This window comes from Aphelocoma coerulescens, chromosome 19 (assembly GCF_041296385.1).
Source record: "Aphelocoma coerulescens isolate FSJ_1873_10779 chromosome 19, UR_Acoe_1.0, whole genome shotgun sequence".
NCBI classification, from domain to species: Eukaryota; Metazoa; Chordata; class Aves; order Passeriformes; family Corvidae; genus Aphelocoma; species Aphelocoma coerulescens.
The window spans coordinates 3751587-3771896 of record NC_091032.1 but is presented as its reverse complement, the minus strand read 5'-3'; the positions used below and the strand labels follow the sequence as shown (position 1 = coordinate 3771896).

The 20310-nt window shown below is 42.5% G+C and overlaps 1 protein-coding gene across 4 annotated transcripts in view; it reads left to right on the top strand.

The window, feature by feature from the left end:
- Positions 1-17866, top strand: part of LOC138120675 (protein spinster homolog 3-like) — a 38046-nt gene extending 20180 nt beyond the window's left edge. For all 4 annotated transcript variants that reach the window (XM_069033544.1, XM_069033542.1, XM_069033543.1 and 1 more), the window contains exons 7-13: positions 114-304; positions 2202-2354; positions 5486-5675; positions 8238-8303; positions 14425-14523; positions 17126-17294; positions 17780-17866. In XM_069033544.1, the coding sequence (XP_068889645.1) occupies positions 114-304; positions 2202-2354; positions 5486-5675; positions 8238-8303; positions 14425-14523; positions 17126-17293 (867 nt within the window). In that variant the 3' untranslated portion in view covers position 17294; positions 17780-17866. The remainder of the gene's footprint in view (positions 1-113; positions 305-2201; positions 2355-5485; positions 5676-8237; positions 8304-14424; positions 14524-17125; positions 17295-17779) is intronic.
- Positions 17867-20310: the final 2444 nt, after the last annotated feature.

Sequence of the window (20310 nt, the reverse complement as noted above, 5' to 3'; positions counted from 1 at the left end):
TCTGAACATATTTGCAATTTTCTGATATGGGGTTCTAACACAATTTGAATTGCTGTGGAGTTCTCTCTGTAAGAAAACAGGTGTCTTTAATCTAACCAGCCTTGTGTCTACAGGTAACTCCTTGCATGGGAGGACTGGCACTGCTTCTCCTGATTCTACTGGTCCCTCACAGGATCCAGAGAAGGACAGCAGCACACAGAGCACTGAGCATCTCCGGCACGATACAAAGAGCAGATGAGGAGCCAGATGTACATAGAACTGCCAAGACTACTTGGTGTCAAGATGTGGGATCACTTGCCAAGAAGTAAGTGGTTTGAGCTACAAAGGTTCCCTCTGTTGAGGAGTCACCAGTCCATTATAAGAAATACATCTATTGAATCCCCTTCACGCCTTTGAGCCACATGCTCTATGCAAGAGGGTGGAAACACCATTAGTAAAAGTCTTTCTTCCACTTTTTTACAGGAATTCTACACAAGAGATAAAAAATTTATTTGCTTCTTCTATCCTCCCATTTTGAGGAGGGGGAAAGGGGCAAAGTTATGATGGCAGTTTGCTCCTATTTAAATCCAGCTCTATTTTCTACTAAATTTTCACTTCCCTAAGGAAGCTAGGTTGGTAAAAGTACATAACGTTCTGGTGTAAATTTATTTATAACTCTTAGTGCCTGAGGAAGGTTGGATCAGCATGTCTCAGGCAGTCTCTGTAGTATTTGGGAGTCTACTATGCATGAGGTCACAGTTTGTAGGACCCCAATATGGTTCGTAAAGTAATTGCCCATGTGTTTTGGTGGGCTGAGCTGTGGCTGGCAGGTGACATCTTCCTTTTAACCACACAAAAACTAAAGATGCAGCTGACCTGCAGGACGAAGCGGACTGGAGCGGGTTCCTCGCTCCGGTGACCCCGCAGTCGGGCGGTGACCGGCCTGGCCGGGACAGGACGAGGAGCTGGAGCCGGTTCGGGGACAGCAGGTGCCGCTGTGCAGCTGCGCCAGACCCGGCTCCGCACTGCCGCTGCCCGCAGGCTGCTTTCCCGACGCTTTTCGTTTAGAGACTTGCTTTCCTGGGACCTTGTCTGTCTTTGGACTGTTCTTCCACACGATCCAGCGTTTTCTAACCGCCCACTAAATCTGCGTCCTCGTTACATCCTGAACGGCAAGTACACTAGCCATCAGTTTTGTTGGATCACAATTTGTAGGCACTACATCCTGAAGTGAATAAAAAAATAATTTTTCCTGAGTCAAAAATGAACCTTTCTGACATATCAACAACTAGACTATCTCCAAAGTTGCTTTCCTACAGAGATTTTCCAATGTAAAAATATTTTTTAATCTTCTTTTCCTGTAGCGATTAAGTCCCATTTTCTTTTCCTTGGGCAATTGATTTCCAAAGCATAAAGACATGCTGCCAAAAAACTATGTGGTTCCACTTTTAATCAAGTCCAAGAGCACTTTATCTTTAGAAGATGGAGAATTGGGTTAATTTCTTAACAAATCCTCTAGTCTGGTGGTCACCTGGTCATTTGCTGCAGTCTTAAGATTTTGTATGTCCCTGTTGACCTCAAAGGGGGTTTTCTCCTGAACTATTAATGACAAAGAGTCTGGCAAAAAATTAATTTTCTCCTAGAATAGGGCAGGAAGGAGACAAGGTTTGGGCAGTTTTCAAAAATGCTTCTCCTTTTGTCCGAAACTTACTGTGGAGATTGAGAGTCTATTTTTACTCAGGTGGAGTTAAGGAGTGCTTCAGCCACTGCAACTTCACAGTTTGGAAGACCCAGATGTTACTCTCATTTATACTGGTTACAGTATCAACTTAAAACCTGAGGCATTTAGACTTGCAGATAGAACCCTTTCCTTTAGGTACAAAGCCTTTAAATTCTTTCTCACTCTCTATTGTTGTATTTCTGCTTTCAAAAATTCACAGCAATTGTTTTGGCAGAAGTTGGCGATGAAATCTGCAAGAGACCAGGATTTAACATGAAATCAGTAGGTCATACCCTTTGCTCTAATTAGTACTTTATTGTTGAATTTCTTGATAAAGCCTGATCAGAGTTCAGATATTCAAGGGAGTGGATTTTGATTCTAAGACATCTGAATGAATTGTTTTGCTATTGCTTGAATTCCTGGGTGTTGCAGGTGGGTTTTCCCTTTTTCCTCACACACCATTCTTTCTAATATCTCTCAGTTGTTTTCTTTTGACTTTCAGTGGTAGTTTTGTCTGTTCCTCTCTCGGTCTGACTGCCATGGCCTTTGTCACTGGAGCCCTGGGGATGTGGATGCCACTGTTTCTGTACAGGGCTCAGGTTGTCCAGGGCATTGTCCCACCATGCCTCCAAGAATCGTGCAATTCATCTAACAGGTGAGCTGTGGGAGCATACCTGGAAACACTGTATGGTGCTCAATCACAGCTTGTTTCCAAAGGCAGAAGGGAGGATGTGACTGAGCACTTTTTGTGAAGGCAGTGGGGTGTGAATGTTAAACTAAATTGCTTCCAGGTATCTGAGACACTCCCCTTTGTTTGTTTGTTTATAATCACTCAGTTAACTGGAAAGATGCTGCCAGCCCTATTGCAGTAAAGTGGGAAGAAGCAGTAATAGGAACACTTGTGGGGAAAAAGGAGCAGCTTTAGCAAGGAGTTTTTAGTTGACAAATGACTGTGCATCCCAAGCTACTTAAATACCCATTTAAGTATATTTAAATCCAGTGTTTTAGTAACTTGCCTATTATCTTCTTGTTAATCTGGTTTTGTAATCCCTGCCATGTTGGTGAGTTCATTGTGGCTCCCAGCTTGAAGAAAATGTGATGATTTTGATGTAGTATTATATCATCATGTCAGACCAGGATCTTGTGAATAGCTGCCAGCAGAGCTCTGCTTACAGAGCATGTCCAGACCAATGAAGATTCATTAATAGTATCAAATATTGTATAAGAAGGGGAATTTACACTAGTAGAATGCTTTGAAGTAGTCATAACACACCTTTTTTGTAGACCCCTTTTCCCCATATAGGAAGAGAAGTTTTTCTTTACAGTGTGTTGTCCAGAATACAAATATGTATTCAATGTTTCTCTTGAGTCTTCACGGCTTCCCTCAGTAACAGTGAGCACTGGGACTGACTCCCTACCAGTGGTCTCCATACAAGTGTCCCTTTCTCTGGGAGGTATCCCAGATCTCATTTCAGTCTCTGCTTTTGTAATGGATTTCAAAGAACTAAGTGCTTACTGCGTGGCCTTTCCAGGTAAAGAAAATGAAAGGGAAAAGCAGTAATCACATCTTGAATATGTCCTTTGCTAATGGGATTCTTCTGTTTTTCTGCGGTGGAATAACTGAGTCAACTCAAAAGTGATTTCTAAGTTGTAGCATAACCACATGGATTGAAGAGTCATCTCAAAATCCTTCAAGGGAAAATTAGTTGTCCTTCCATGGATGCCACCATTGGCATATTATTTATCAATGAACAGTACTGGGAAGGGAGTGAAACACAGGAGTCTGGCTCAGGGTAGGCAGATAAGGGAAGCTGAACAGTTTAAGATGCTTGGCTGTATGTATTCACAGATGCAGTTTAAATATTTCCTTTGTGAAGTTGAAGGTGTTGGCCTCTAGTTTGTTTTCTAATCCACTTCTGAATTATTATTCCACAGTAGTATTGTGAGAGCAGACATGGTTTTCAGGGGAGTGAAACAGAGCATCTGATAGTTTAACCTCATGTACTGCTTCTTATAGGATGCTTTAAATATAACCTTGGCATAAGCTCATGCCAGAAGCAGCATAAGGCTGGTTTTGGACTGTTATTCCAAGGGGATGTAAAGAAACAGAATATAAACTACTATGTCAGACCCAATGGTGCTGAAGGAACTGCACATTACCAGACCTGCCCAGGGATACTTTAAAGATGTTTTCCCCTCTGGCTGTTGAGCAGTTTCAGACTTTGTTTAAGGATCAAGACTGTGTGACTTAGACTCCTTGGAAACACAAACTCAAATGGCACCACAACTGACTCAAGTCTCAATCCTTTCAAGGCAGATAAATAGGCAGTGTGAAGTTTTTGTTCAGGTCTCTGTGCAAACACTTTCGAACAGTTCAGAGAGATAAGTGAGCATTCTCAGACCCTTAAAGATCCCATAGGAGCCTTTCCCCAGGACTAGGCTTCTGTACTTTCCTACTCTCTGTTGACTGCACCATGCTTGGATTTAGTTTTGGCTGTTCTCTTTTATTCCAGCTGCAGGTTTATTTCAACTACAGTTTACAATACATGAATATTCTAAACACAATTCCATGAATGCTTCAATCAACTAATGTCACCTTGGAACTTGTCTCTCCTGAACAAATCTTTGAGATTACTCTGCCTAGTGACAATCTATAATGTCACTATCGAGCTATAGACAGTGATGGATCAGAATCCTGAAGAACTTGCAGGGAGAGTACAAATTTGCTTAAACTTTGTTATCTTGCATAGCAATACCTTTTTTTTCCTTTTAGAATTATTGAATTCTTCTTAATTAGCCAGAAAGAAATTAAGAAGTGGATCTACTGTAGTTTAAAGGAACAGATCATATCCCAGCTGGTTACTTTGCTTTGCAGTTAGAGAAAGCTCAGGAAAATGTACAGGACTCACCATGTAGCACTCTAAAATATTCAGAAGCACTTGTGCTCAGAATACATTTGTCCTGTCCCTGTTTGCCTTCAGAGAATGACGATGCACTAAACAATCAGTGGCACCACTGATCTTGTGCAAGAGACTTGCTTTGTCATCGAGGGGTCTCATTTGGGACAGAGATGAAAGCACACATGGAAGTCCCTTTGCAAGCTGAATCTTCTAAGCTATTCAGACATATTCTTTTAAAACACGAACTTGTGGTTCCCAAAGGACACTTTTGCATTTGCAGACACACAAAGCTGAATGGTATTGGAAATTCTGTGTTCAGAAAATGCTACATGGACCTGGCAGTAGTTACCGATTCAGTACTCTTTGAACTCTTCTGGGAAGTGGTAGGTGTTTCCCCTAGTCAGAGAAGTGACTCATCTCAGCTGTGCTAACCAGAGGGTTATAATTTAGATGTATATCATTCCACGTGCTAGGATCTCTTCCAAGACAGCAGATTGTGATACAGAGTTACTCCATCTGTGTTTCAGGGATGACTGGGTAGATTGATTCGCAGGGTAACCAGGATGACTGTGTCTCCTCTAAATCACAGCATGTCCAGGCCAGATCATACTGAGCAGAGCCCTCCTTGAGCCTGGGTGCGTAACACCTGCTCTGTAAATGGGAAAATATCTTCTCCACGGGATACAGCCGCCGTTGCAAAGCCATAGCTTCAGCTGAGGCTTGGGATTACATCCATTTAGAAGGAGTGGGAGGGTTACATCAAGTGGAATAAAATTCAACTTCCCCATTAAAGATTCCTCTGAAACTACAGGTGCAAGCTAACACCATTTATTTTTCCACAGTACAGTCTTACTATGCTCTGTTGAATCCTTTGCTTTGTCACCAGCCTAATATTTGGAGGCATCACCATTGGGACAGGAATCTTGGGTATTATTGCCGGGGCAGAAGCCGCAAGACAATTAAGGAAGATAAACAACAAAGCTGATCCTCTGATCTGTGCCACAAGCATGTTCATTTCTGCCCTGTGCCTCTACACAGCTCTGATGGTGGCCCAGACGAACATCCTTTCCACTTTTGTAAGTGACAATTAGCAAAATGTCTTCTGGCATCCTAGGGAGAATGGGAAGGGGGAGGAGGAGGTGAGGAGTGGCTTTTGTAGAATTCTCTGCAGTCTTCTAGACCATTAAGAGGTTTCAGTGGCTTGTGACAAGGTATCCAGGTAAGCTCAGCTCTCCCGTAGCTGAGGTCTGTCCTGTGAGACCCACACTGGGCAGTCCTTGGTCCAGTATAAAGGGCAGACAGAACACAAAAACTGGGCCTCAGGACCTGCAGAGTGCCCACACTGAAGACGAGAATAGTAACTATGCATTTAGCTGCATGAAACTTGTCCCTTATGCAAAAATGTAGTTAAAGCAAGTCTCAATCTTATGTTAATGCTTCGTGGCTAATATAGTATTCTTATTTATTTTTGCTCTCTGAATACTTAAAGATTGGTGTCATTGGGACTGTACAATACACACAGTTCTTGCTAAGAATAATTTAGCCCTTGCCTTCAAAGCCCCAGATTGCTACCTGATCTTTGAAGTCAAGCTTTTGGCCATGCAAACTGAAGTATAAATCACTTAAATTCTGTTCTCAGTAAAGAGGAAAACAGAAACTTACTAGGAATGACAAAAAATCCCTGTAAAAGGGAACCGAGTGTAAACCCCATTTCAACTATAATGTGGTAACAGCTAGGGGAAGACTCCTGTGCTTTTTTCCTGTGACTCCCAGCCAAAATCACCATGATTAACATAAATAAGAGGATCCAAGTAAAGTTAATTACAGTAATCAACAGTTCTCTGCAAAAGGGCACTTTTGCAGGTTTTTTTGCTTCTAAGAATAACACTTGTTCAAAGAGGTTTTCCTTCTGACTCCTCAGGACTGTGTATTCCTGTGGAAAAACACCTTTACACCAAGAGAAAACACAAGTGGATTTGCCTGAGTGTGTGTACCCAAAGCAAAATGTGAAATTGAAGATTATTATTAGATCTAAGAGTGGGGATCTGAGTGCCCAGAAGAATTAGCCATTTTCTTTTTCTGCTTCTCAGTCCCCCATAGCTCCACTCTGAGTGTGTTCCTCAGGGGATTTTTTGTCATTAAAGGTAGAGAGCAACCGTTTAATTTGCCAGTCTCTGTGATATGAGTGAATCAATAATATATTTGGTTGGAACTACCAAATGTACCTTTTGTTAGAATCATAGAATCACTGAATCATAGAATCAGAGGTTTGGGTTGGAAGGGACCTAAAAGCTCATCCAGTTCCATTCCCCTGCCATGGGCAAGGGCATCTTCCACTATCCCAGGTTTCTCCAAGCCCTGTTCAACCTGGCCTTGGACACTTCCAGGGATGGGGCAGCCACAGCTTCTCTGGGCATCCTGTGCCACGGCCTCACCACCCTCAGAGAGAAGAATTTCTTCTTTATATCTAATCTAAAGCATTGTGAAGGAAAAGATGTCTGGATAATGGTCTATACTAAGTATCTCAGTGCTTCAAGGAACTTTTTCTCCAAACTGGTTTGGAGAAGAAAACAAAAGAACAGAACAGACAAGAACCACAGAGGAGCTATGGATATCCTAGGTCTATGATCTATATCTATTACCTCTAGGATATCTATAGATATCCTAGGTATACTCGGTCTAGTTCTCCTTAGGAGAATGTAAGCCATCCCTCCAAAAACATCTGACAGTTTGTCACTATGCCTTTCCTGGACTGTGTTTTCATCAACCAGGGACAACAGCTTGGCCAAGACCTTACCAAACATGATGCTGGCCCCTGTTGTAACAATGTGCCATCAGTGTGATTAGTAGATAAGAATAATGTGCCAGGTGCCATGTGACTTTGTGGCCTGTGTTTCTGAAGAGATTCTGCTTTCTAGCACTGCTCCACCTCAATGGTGTAACTTTAATGCTTTCCTCAAGTCTCACTTAGTCTGGGCAGGCTACTTCAATCTGTGTCCAGGACTGGCTGAAAGGGTTAATATTTCCTGAGACCACAGCTGTAAGAACTGTTCGGTGCCCTACCCCTTTTCCTCATGGCTGGGTCTCCATCTGTGATGGATTAGGGATTTCCCACAGGACACCAAGGTTTTGAGACTGCCTGTTCCTTGGAGTCCATTCCATTTTGGAAGTTCTCTCTCTGCAGGAGCCCTCAAGAGTACTTGCACTGGCACAGAGGTGTTCAGTTGACTTCATCTGCATCCCTGTGCACTTTCTAAACTTGTGCTGAATGTTTCTCTTCCATGGATCTTGCTTTTCTCTTCTTGGGTTCAGTAGTTCACAGCAGTTAATTTGGGAGGGTGGTATGTTTCCTATTTTGGCTCTTCTGCTGAGGATTTGTGATTCAAATACCTTCTTTGGTTCCTTTCCCCACCTTTAAGATGAAGTTAGGGTATAGACATATAAGTTAGCATAGACAGAGGTGTTTAATTTAGAAGTAATAGGTATGTAGGACAACTCTTACATAGATAAGCACAGTCAGTGAGCTTGTCTTAGCTTCACAGCATAGAAGGGCAATTCAGTGTATAGTAAGAGCAATAGCAATAGCAATAGCAATAGTAATAGTAATAGTATAGTCACTGCTTTCTTCTGTTTTGCAGATTTTTATTGCATTTGGAGAATTATTTTTGTCTGTAAACTGGGCTGTTGTGACAGACATACTGCTGGTAAGTGTTTGTGAAACTATTTCCTTATTTCAAGTTTTTTTGTCAGTGTAATATTGTTCCTAAGCCTGCATCTTGGTGGCTTTCTGGGGACAGATGAACGAACTCCTACTAAGAATCCCCTTATTGGTATTCTGCTTGGAATCACTGCCACAATGTACTGCTGGGCAAGGATGCCAGTGGCAATAAGGGTGTGATGGTGCAGTAGTCCAAGTTATTATAATCCCAGGAAGATGTCCTGATTTGGATGGAACTCGTGCACATGGGACTCTCTAGTGCTGCCTGTATCCAGAGTATTTTGGGCTTCTGTACAGCTCTGTGTTGTCAGATGTCTGCCAGAAAATGGTCTGCACCAGAAACAAGGTCATTTTGTGTCTATAATCAGGTTTTCTGTTTGTTTTCCAGAGGTTTGAGAGGATGATGCAAATGAGGCAAAGTTGATAGTGCATGACGTATTAGCAAATTCCCTTAGTCCAGAATACAGTGCAGATGAATTCCAGCACTTGCAAGTCCAGTTCAGAAGTGGTGCTACACTGCCAAAGCATCAGGCCAGCAGTGATGCTTGAGGGGCTCTTGGGGATTCCAGGGCTGACACCACAAGCCTGATGAATACCAGTGCATGATTTCATTTGGATTCTGTTGTCAGTAATTTCTTTAGAAAGGAGTGATGTGAAAAGCACACATCTTGTAGCACAGTTTGTCTAGATTGCGATGAGCAGCTTCTTTTTATCATTTCAAAGGTTTTCAGAGTTAGTAATTTTACTTGAGTTTTTACTCTAAATAAAAATTTGGCAACCTTTCATCTAGGTTGTAGGTCCACAGTCACTAATAGATGTCTGTATAAACCATGGGACAGATACAATGGTTGCTGAACTACCCAGGTCATTATAGTCTTATCAAGTAGTATATCAAGTATATTACCTTTTTTTTATTATTAATTCATAATATGAACAAGTGAATATGGTTTATCAGTGCAATAAGCAAAGAAATGCTCATAACTGATAGTCAGACTGCAGAAAGCTGATTTAAATACCAAAGTTATTTATATGATTGACAATTCTTTTGTTGCTACCCATGGGCATAAGACAAAATATTTAAATTGACACTACAGTTTTCTATGAGGAGTAGAGTACTGGGTCACACAAGGGACCCAAACTCTCCACTTTGGGATCCCTGTGCTGAAAAACTGTGGATGTGATGGTAACCTAAATATTTCAAGCAGGAAGCTCCCTGAGAGACAGGGACTGTTCAGGCAAGTGTGGTGCAGGCACAATGCTGCTGCACTTGGCACTGAAAGTGGGAAAATTGTGTAAGCCATCAGGACAAGTGAGAGAAGGCACAAAGTTAAGGGACAGCAGAACAGAGATGTTTGACTGTTTCTTCCGAAGCAAGAGTCAGGTTGAGCATTTCTCATTTTATGTAATAGTGTTTCATTCTAAGGGAGCTGAAATCTATTTGCAGATTGCTGCTGCAAACTTCATAGTCATAATAAATCTTTCATTTAAGAACCACAGTGAGTGCATTCATGTGTAGCACAATACCAGTTCACAAGAGGGACAGTAAAAAACCCTTGCAGACTGTGGCTCCAGTGGAACGCAGGTCACCGTCCTTTGCTGTCACAGGAACTGGAAGTTTACCCCTGAGGTCACTGTCACTGTGGTCTGAGTTGCTCAGATATACAACTTGCTTGGTATCTCTACTGGCTAACTAAACCCAAATAGGGGACAGTCTGAGGAGAGACAGAAGTATCCCTTTTACAAAGTCTATGTAAAAGGATGAGAAAGTATATTACCAAATGCTGAGCACTGTCTAGTGACCAAAGGGACCAGCTGTGAAGCACTGCACAACTCTCCTTCCAGTGCCTGACCTTGCCTTGACATGTCTGTTTATCTTTTTATTTCATGTTGAAGAACCTTTCTTTACATTCTGATTGAGATGAAGGAATGGAACTACTTACATTTCATGGGTCTTCAGCAAAGTCCTGCTGACACTGACTGTGCATTATGTTCTCTTTCACGGTGCTGCTCTCTACATGTCAGTTTTCTGCACTCTGGAATTTTAATAAAGTAGTAAATAATGCAGTCAGCATTAGTGAATTGGCTGCTTGCTTAAAATCTCAGCCAGCAGCCAAGAGGGTTTTGATTCTTATTTGACTCTCGCAGAATGGTCAGAAACGATTATCCTACGAGAAAAGAGCTGAAGCCTTACAGCAGTGAACAGGTGCAGAAAAACTATCATTGGTCCAGAATGACATTTTTACTTAGATTCTGTTTCAGTTTATTTTGAAATAATTGGGGGGTTTTGCACCAGAACCAAGTGTTAATATCATTGCCATTCTTTTTATATCAGTTGAGGCACCAACTTTTTTAAGTTTCTCAATTTTCTTTTCTTTGAACTCCTACATCTGCATTTTAATTCTGTCTTCTGTCACTGTTAAAGAGGAAGGCGACATCACTGAGTTAGGTAGTGGTGATACATGGTGAGGAGAGTGAGGCAGATGGTTACTGTCAGCTCTTTCCTTCAATTCCTCCCTGAACCCAAACTGCAAAGCCTGCGGGGACAGGGCTTTTGTTCAGTTCCATCACTGCAGTCTCAGGGAATGCTGTTCTTAGGGAATGCTGCATCACATTGCAGCCTGCAGAAGTCTGTGGGGAGCATCATTGCCATATCCTGCATCCATGTAAATTCAGAAGAGGAGGAAGTTCTTGTCTCCCACGTGACCAATACCCCTAATTTCCATTTCTTTTCAAATACTGTGGGATTAGTTACCAGCAATATTGTATCGATTGGCAACAAGTGGAGAGGTGAAAAGCTTGGCATAGCAGAGCTCTGTGGTGCTGTGTTCCCCTGGGGGCAGACATCCAGTTTATTACCACAAATGTGCTTTGGGTTGGATCTCTTGAATTCTAGATGCTACTAATTATTTTATCAGAAAAATGATGGAATTGAGCTGAATTTGTAGATGTCTGCTCATTCAGTGGTAATCTTACTTGGGAGTTGTGTTTCATCCTGTTGAAACCCCATGAGTTCAGTGTATTACTGCTGTTATACTGACTGAAGGATGCCATAGATAACAGCAGTAATTTCTCTTTTTGCCTTGTTTCCCATGTGAACTGGTAGAATTTCTGATAATGTAGCTGGATTTGCTAATGCATGTTCTTATTTTGCCATGAAAATTACTTTTCTTTCTTCCCACATGGCACTACTAGCCAGACAATGTAGCTAGGAATTAATTTCTCCTGCGACCTGTGGAGCTGAAGACAAAGGAAGATGCTGACTGAATGATAAGGACTTCCTCCCTTTGTGGCTGGTGCATCAAGAAGCAGTGCATGTAGCCACCTTTGTGCCTCCTATTCAGTGTAAACACGAAGGTATCTGCTGTACAACTGCAGTCCTAATGTGCAAGTGGAGACGTGTTGTAGCTGCCTTGCTGGTTTACTGGGAGGCTGTACGTGGAGTGTTCCTTATGAAATATATTTGCCATCTGTGAGGTTATGGAACTCTGTCTTTTAGGTTTTTGGCAGCTAATAGGGTAGGGGATGCTGGAACTTGAAGCCTGTATGGGGTTTGGGAAGGCTACCAACGTGTCCCTATCTTTGGAAGTGCCCTCAGAGGTACAGAAGTATTCACCAGTGTGTGTTCCATCTGCTTACTTAGCTGATAGCTCTGTGGCAGAGTCTTTAGGGGTGTCTCTGAAAGCTCCAGAGGCAGCTCGAGGGGCCTGCAAACTGTACCTGTTTGGGGCACCTGCTTCTCTGTCCAGGTATCTGGGCTGGATCTCCTCGGAGGAGGAGTTCCCAGGACGTTACCTGCACTCCTGCCATGGTGTGGGGTCCTGGGCAGGACCCCATGGCTACTTCAGAGTCTCTGTGCGAGGGTGTCTTTTGTTTCTTCTTTTCCTAGTGAATCCCACAGTGCCTTGAGCTATTGAGTACAGTTTCCTTTGTGCAGAACCTGAGTAATAGCACAGGCAGAGTTTGTATGAGCCCTGAAACTATAGAAAACATCCCATTCTTCTCTTGTATTTTTCTTGTTACAGCTTTGTTCCATCTGTCTCTTGTCATTAGAGATATGGGATATTAAATAAAGGTAGTAAGGTGCAGGGCACTGGGAGAACCAAAGTACATTTAGCTTTTCTCGTGCTTTCAATGCCCACAATATACTAAGTGCATAACAATATTTGATTTGCATTTCTCAAACACAGCCTGTCATTATCCATAAAAGAAATTTTGAGTCTGGGACAGATGACATGAAATCCTCAGAGAGCCAAGAGCTGACAGTCTCCAGTCTAGTACAGTCTGTCATAGCCAGGTCTGCTTCCCAAGCTCAGAGTTTTCTGCTGTAGTTTTTTTGTCTCTGTGCAAGAAAGCCTGTTCACAAAGTGTGCATGCTCATCATCCAGGCAGGTTCTGAGAGGAAAAAAAAACATGGGTAGACTGCACACCCTCAGTCTAGGCCATAGTGTGCTGTGGCCTCAGTGAGAAGGAGCTGTTGGATTGTTCCTTCATCCCATGGATGACAAGGATTTCAGAGCAGCCAATCTCACATAACTCTGCTCTTACACTGTCATGGGGCTGGATGCAGTGTCGTGGCAACATGACATCACAGTGGTTTTCTGTAACTTTGGAGAGATCTCCAAAGCATCCCTGGTTTAATATTTACTATTGTTGAAGCATTCTACCTAAATATTCCTAATGAAAAATAAATCTTATATCCGTGCTCAGAAATATCTGCTTTGGAGGAACTAGGAATGGAGCAGGGTATGTTAGCTGCACATGTGCAGAGGAAGGATGGAGGTTGTCTGCTCTAATCCAGCTGCTCAGAGCTCTCTTACTGGGTGCAGACATGCTGGTTTAAAAGTGATTTGTGTATCCAAGGTTGAGTGGAGTGCCTAAGAGGGGCACTGCCAGTCTTGTCTGGTTCTTTACTGAAAATGGTTGCAGTATATGGTAAGCAGGACCAAACCTCTAAATTAGATGTGAGAGCAGGGTCTTTTTTTAGTTTTAAATCCATCTTACCATGCATGTTAATGTTTCCTTGAAGGCAGTGATAGAGCCACAGTATAGGTCATACACATTGAGTTAGTCCCTTGGTAAAAACCACCGATCACTTTGTTAACTAATGTGTGAGACACACTTAGTGACATTTAGATGAGTTTCAAGAAAGCCCCCCAAATTGTGGAATAGAGGACTGAGAAAATATTAAGCATTTTGTTTCTGATAGGAACAAGTGGTTGGAAAATGAAGGTATGAAGGTTTGAAATTGCTTCTGAAGCATTCTGACTGTGAATGCTTTTTGCATAAATGTATTATTGAAAGACTTCATCAGGCACAGCTGATCTTCAGTAGCACAGGCAAAGAGCTCTTATTACCCCCAAATTAGTATATTTCGTTTGACAAAACAGTTCTAATCTATGCAATGCTTTGCTGTGTTCTGGATGTGCACCACATCTTCTTCTCCAACTCGTTATTTAAACTGTGTGCACTGAAAAACAAAATCAGTGTGAGGTGTTGTTACTACAGTATCTTGTGTCTCAGGTGGTTCCCAGTTGCAGGCAGTGCCATCAAGGCATCACCAGCCACCTTTTGGTCTGGCAGGTTGGGTCCTCACCCTCAGTCTTAAAGGGGTCTGCAAGGCCTCAGCTGACATGCTTTACAGCTCCTCCAGGTTCCAGGTACCCCACTTTCCCCCAGCAGTCTAGAGCAGGCCTGCTGACACAGGTCATAAGATATTTTTCTGAGGGACCATCAGTGCTGAATCCTTATAAGCAAATCATTGTGACTGCAAGGGATACTGGCTGGAGGCTTCTGTTGGTTGCAAGGCCAAATGGATCTGTACAAGCTGCTCTGAGTCTGTATGGAAGCAGAGAAGTCACAGATTAGCTATTTTATTGTTATTTTCTCCTGTGTCTTCCTTTCTTGAATGTTTTTTTCCTCAACAAAACATGCAATGTACTCTTTTGCTCAGAATAACTTCTCCGTCTCCGAAATTGTCAACAGTGTTTAAATATGAAATACATACAAGTTGCTATATCAGTGTCTCTGGGATATTCTAGAAGCAGCTGGTCACTCATGAAGTTCTCTGTGTTGATGTTTCCTCTCCTGTGGGCTGTGCTTTGTTTCAGTATGTGGTGACACCGAGGCGACAGTCCACAGCCATCGCCCTGCAGATTTTGGTGAGCCATTTGCTGGGAGATGCAGGCAGCCCATACCTCATTGGAATTGTAAGTGAATTCTCTCCTTATTGAGCTTTCCTTAGGGTAAAACTTATAGAAACTGAAAGACAGAAACTCACAGAATCATAGGCACTACCTGGTCCAAAACCAGAAATTACTCAAATTTCTGGTCCTGAGTCTAGGACACAGAGACATTTTTCTAAATGTTTTTACTTGCATAAAGCACCTGGTCCTGTGAGACTGCTTTTAGGTGTGAGTACTTCTATGCAGTGTGTAGAAATTTACTTTTATTTTAAATTTGCAGATTCATACATTTTGGAAGGCACACATTTTTGCAAAGACAGTGTCATGGGATTTAAGCACTTTCTGCTAGGTTTGTGAGGAGTTTCATGGAAATTAATTAAATGTGTTAAAACCCAAGACTTAGTTCAAATATCGAAGTTTGAAATCTTGCAATTAGTCAGTGGTCTCTTGAAAATCAGAACAAAAGTGGTGCAATGGTTGTCTTTACTTGACCTTTCAAACTCTGGTCTCAAATCACCTTAACCTTGAATTCCCATATTCCTTGGGACCTGATTTCTCTGCCCTTCCTACATTTACTTGATCTTAGGTGCTTCTGGGCAAATCAGCCTCGTACTGCTTTCTCCATGCAGTTCATTAATTTTAGTTCCAGTGGACTATTATCTGTCAGTCTCATTTCCTTCCTTCATTCATTTTAAGACACAGTAGCTAACAAAGCACCCATTTGACTTTTCTGCTTTACTTGACATGGGAGATTGAGTCCTTGTTGATGCTTTGAAGTTGTGTTTGTATGAAAGTTTATTTAAAGAAGTTCCCCTCATGTTAACAGTGTCAGGGTTAGACAGGGCCAGCAATGCCCAAGTGAGCTGTGCCTGCACAGCTGCTGCTGGCCCAGCCACACAGGAGGTTCCCCTTGTCCTCAGCCAGATGAAACCCAGAGTCTCAGCTGTGTAATCTGTCTGGCAGAGAAGACAACCTCTCTCCCTGAGGGATTCCCCCTGCTGACTTCCTTTTTTTGGCAAATGAAGAAACCACTTTACTTGTTGGTGTTAGGAAACTCCTGCTCTCACACTTATCTGACTGTATGTGTGTGGGAACACAACCAACATCACTGTGGAAAATGGCTGAAATGGGAGGCAAAAATGGGAGGTACCCCAAAAGCTGAAGTATGTCTTGTTCAGTCTCTCTCTTACCAATCTATTCATTTAATCTTTCTACCTGAAAGATAAAACTGTGCCTCTTGCCTGCTGTCCTTTGCCCTCTTTGGGGCACGGGCAGGACTGAGGCTTTGTGCTGCATCCTGCCTGTCACTGTGTGCAAGAGCTGCAGAAGTCACCTTGGAGAGCAGCTCATCAAAAAGAGTGAAGACAAAAAAAACCTTATCCAGATGAGATTAACATCAGGTAACCTTGTAACTTCACAGAGAACAGAGGCAATAAACCCAGGAATAAAACTGCCGTGTGTCCAACTGTGTTCCTGTGTACTGAGCACCCACATTGTCCTCTGGAATGTTCTGTGAAGCCATACACCAGCACTTCCCATGACTGCTGTTGGTTAAACACCAAATCTGCTTTCATATCCTGATAGTGTTTCCTAACCTGCTTCAGCCAACATTTTAGCTTAAAATCTGGCTGAAGAATCAGGGAATTTTCTTTCTCAGAGCCTGTTTTTCTTCCCTCTGCACTCCAGAGATTTTTTCACTAAGCATTTTAAAATTAAATGCATTGGGTTTGTATTGCAGCCATTATGCTTGCTGTAGTCCCTAGGTGCCCATTTAGAGTTGATCTTGCTCTTATCTTTCTAAACTGTCATAAATAATCATAGAAACCCAGCAAAGGTTGAAGAGTCTTGTATTTATGCATTTCAAGTCACACAGTGTATTCTAACCATCAAGAACAAATGTGGGAATAAAAATGACAGCTTTCAACATTTATCTTTTTGTTTATGCTAAGAAAATATTTCAGGTTCCTGGGTTAAGTGTTGAATCTTACTGAGTTTCTGGAAATCAGATTTTCCTTCTGTCTTCAAAATTAAATTCATGTGTATCATTTATATCCTTTACAACCTCATTCTCCCTCCAGTGCAAAAAGCACCTGCCTGGTATTTTCTTCCTCCCACTTACAGTGTCACTCCATAACTCCTCAAAAGCCTTTTGGCTCTAAAGCAGACCCCACTCTTGTCTCAGGTTAGTTTCCATCTCTTCCCTGTCTTATGAGTGTTGCTGCTTGTGCCTGTATTGCTGCTTGACCCCCTGTTTCTATCCACTGGATGCCAATAAGGGAGGCAGAAATTTACTGAATAGGATCAAGAAATGCTAAAGGTCACTGCCAAATGCCCATCCTGTGCTGGCAGTCTGGAGATGGGCTAGGAAATGGTGAAATGTATTTCCTGCCCGTGTGACTGGAGGCACTGAAGGTGTAAAATGACATGAGATTCCTTGGTCAGTTGGCAGCTGGAGAGCAGTGGAGTACAGGTGTGCTGGGTACTGGGTTTGACAAACTTTGGGAGCAGGCTCTCATCCCTGTCTGACTCTTACTCTTTTCAAGGCCCACACTGTAAACAGGCTGTTTAAAGCAGGAGAGGATGGAGGTGTTATCCCAGATTAATGGCAGCCTTGTTCACTCCCCAGATCTCCAACGCTCTCCAGGCCAGGAACATCCCATCGTTGCAGTGGAGTTTCCGGAGCATGCAGTACAGCTTTATCATCTGTGCTTTTGTTGGGGTCTTTGGAGGAGGCTTTTTCCTCCTGACATCTTTCTACATCGAGGAAGATCGGAAAGAAGCACAAAGGCTCTGAGGTGTCTGTGTCTTTATAACTGTTAAACCTGGATGTGGTGACCTGTTTGGACACCAGCCACTGAATTGTCTCTGTAACATTAAACCATGTTAATGTCTGCCTTACGGTAGTGCCATGTCAATCTCTATAAAAAAGATAAGGGCAAATCCCAGCAAAGTCTCAGATTAAAGAAACCTTCCACCTTGAGTAAAACAAATGACAGAGCTCACAAGCAAAATTGCTGTTAGTGCAGAATGCTGCAGTACATGGAAATGACATTGTTTACTGTAATGCACCCTTGCAGACTTCATGGAACATGAGGTTCTTTGTCTACTCTGATCTTTCTCAGCCCTGTAGAACCAGTCCTGTCTCTCTGTAGCACTTCCCTCTTCCCTGAAAGAAATTGTGTTCAAAGTGTAAAAGACTTGGGGAAAAAACTTTTGAAGAGCCCTGTCCTCAAGCACCTGGGTCCTTACAGCCTCCTTCTGCTCTGACTTGTTTTCCCAGGTACCAGCAATGAACTGTCCCTCAAAGGAGGATGAACTCTGGGGTGAGATTTGCACTGAAGAAAAGAATTCCCTCCCTTTTTTCTTTCCTTTTTGCTTAATGAGATACAGCTGGGGAGAAGGCCAAATCACAATTCCTCCATATGGCAGAAAATCCTGCATACTGACTTTTTTGGATGCTTCTGACTGCAAGTCAAAAATTGCTCATGCACTGGCATATGGCAACCCTCCTCCCCCATCCATAACCAGGTCCTTGTCCTCTGTGGGGCTGGAGAGCTCCAGAGGGTGTTCTACAGAGCTGTCACCAGCACAACTGCTGACCTCAACAAGGCAGGAGCTTTTGAGGCACAACATCTCTTGGAGATTAGGGAGGTCTCTAAGTTCTTAGCAGGATGAGATTTGCCTGTAGAATTTGGAAAATGTAGATAGTACAAAGAGTGGTTTAAATTGTCTGAAATGACCAAGAGAAGCAAAAACTATCAAAGTCATGTCAGATTCAAGACTGGAGGGTTGTGGTAATTTTATATGTAACATGTTAATGGCCTCTCCCTAATACTTTGAGGCTCTTCAGCATATCCTCAGGCCTTGGGTAAGTATCTCCTCTCACGAGTGAGCAGTAGCACCACTAAAATATAACTGTTATATTTAAGTAAAACCACTTAAATATAACTGTCCATTTGAACTCATCTCCAAAGTGAAGGGCATTTGGGATGTGATATCTGTTGTCACAGTATCGTGCCAGGTACCAAACAGGACATGACCAGTGTGGCCAACTTCCATTGTTTGTCATGGTGTAGTTCCCAGTAGCACCTTAAAGCCAAAGCCTGAGGAAGATATTGGCAAGTGAATTGTAAAGTGTTGTGAATCTTGTCTGATTCTCCCAGTAAATAATAAGGATCATAAAGCACAATATTCCTGTCATGACTGTGAATGTCTAATGTCACTGTAAATAGCATAATTCAGCTACTGCAGGCTTTTGTTCTTCTCTCTGTCTACCTCATTTTTAAAAAATCTGTTCTGAAGTCTGACTTAAACCCAGGTAGTGAAATATGACCATTGTGGGAAATAATAGAGAAACTTGTGATACTCAGTGTAATAATTGTCCTTAAAATAAAGGTTTGTGTTCTAAAAGACTGAGCAACTTTTTCTGGTTGCAAAAACTAGCCATGGCCATTGTAACACTGACCATTGGGAAACTCCTGTGGTGCCAGAGAGCCCATGTCCCAAAAGAGATTTTTGCTACTGGATATGAGTGCATAAGCTTGCAGAAGTCCTAAGTGCTTCAGCCGTGGCAGGATTTCAGCAGCTCCATGTGCTTCTCTATCGGTAAATTCAGGATTTGCCCTGCAAACAGTTGAGCAATTTATCACTTTTGTTATATCAGCATTAAATTCCTTTTTAAAAAATTCACTAGAAGCTGCATCTGGCTCACTGTGCAGGCATGTATTTGGCATATGAGCAAGAGATGCCAAATGCTGTTCCATAAATGGTACAAGCACTCCATGACAAACTCCTTCCTACTCCTACTCCAATCTCCTCTGTGAAAGTCAGTGCCTAGAAATGAGCAGGATCACACTGACTAGTCATTCCATCTTTTCCAATACCTCTCCCTTTTCTTTGCAATTTGTGGGCAAAGGATGTGTATTTTTGTTATTTTTTTCCTGCATTTAGCAGGACTAACACTCCCACCAAGCAACTGGATAATCTGAGCTGTGCCTGGGCCTCCCTGGAGCTGCCCTGTCCTATCTCACTGAGAGCTGCTGACAGAGGCCATGGACAGATGCAGCACCTGCATAGAACAGCCCAGGGAGCCTCTGCCTCCATGGCAGGGAAGCTGTTTCCATCACCTGCTTGGTGCTGTCTCTTAAAGATGGAACTTCCTCACTAGGATTTGTAAGAGGAGTAGAATTTCTTAGCATTTTCTGCATGTCTTGATTTTGCTTCTTAGTGGGTGTCACCAAATTCTGCATGGAGGGGTTAAATTTGTGCTGGAGGGGGCTGTGCTGCACGGTAGCTATTTCAGACATTACAGTCTTTTCATGCCACCAACAACCTGCATTAGGGAAAGTCACAGAGTCCTGGCACACAGCCAGTGAAGGAACTAAGGTTTTCAGGCCTCAGCTGAAATACCCGTTGTTTTCTATGGTTCCAACTGAGTATGAGTAAGAGAAAAATGGAGGGCTTTAAAAAGTTATTAAATCAGATGCTCTGTCTACATTGGAAAGAGCTGCTGCTGGAAGCTGCTGGTTATTGGGATTGTTTGTTTTGCAGCATTCCTGCTGCAGGGAATCTGTGTCCCTTGCAGCAACTGAATGATAATCAAACAAGTTGTCAAAATGTGCATTTTCTGTAATTGTTTGTATATTCTCCTCCTACCTTCAACATTTGTTCTTTGCTCTTTCCAATCAAAATAGTGAGTAAGATACACATTGAAACAGCTCCAAAAGGTGGGATTTTATAAGTCCATTCAGGTAATCCTTTTGATCTTTTCCTCCTCTTCCCTCATTCCCAAAGCAGGGACAGGTGACCTTT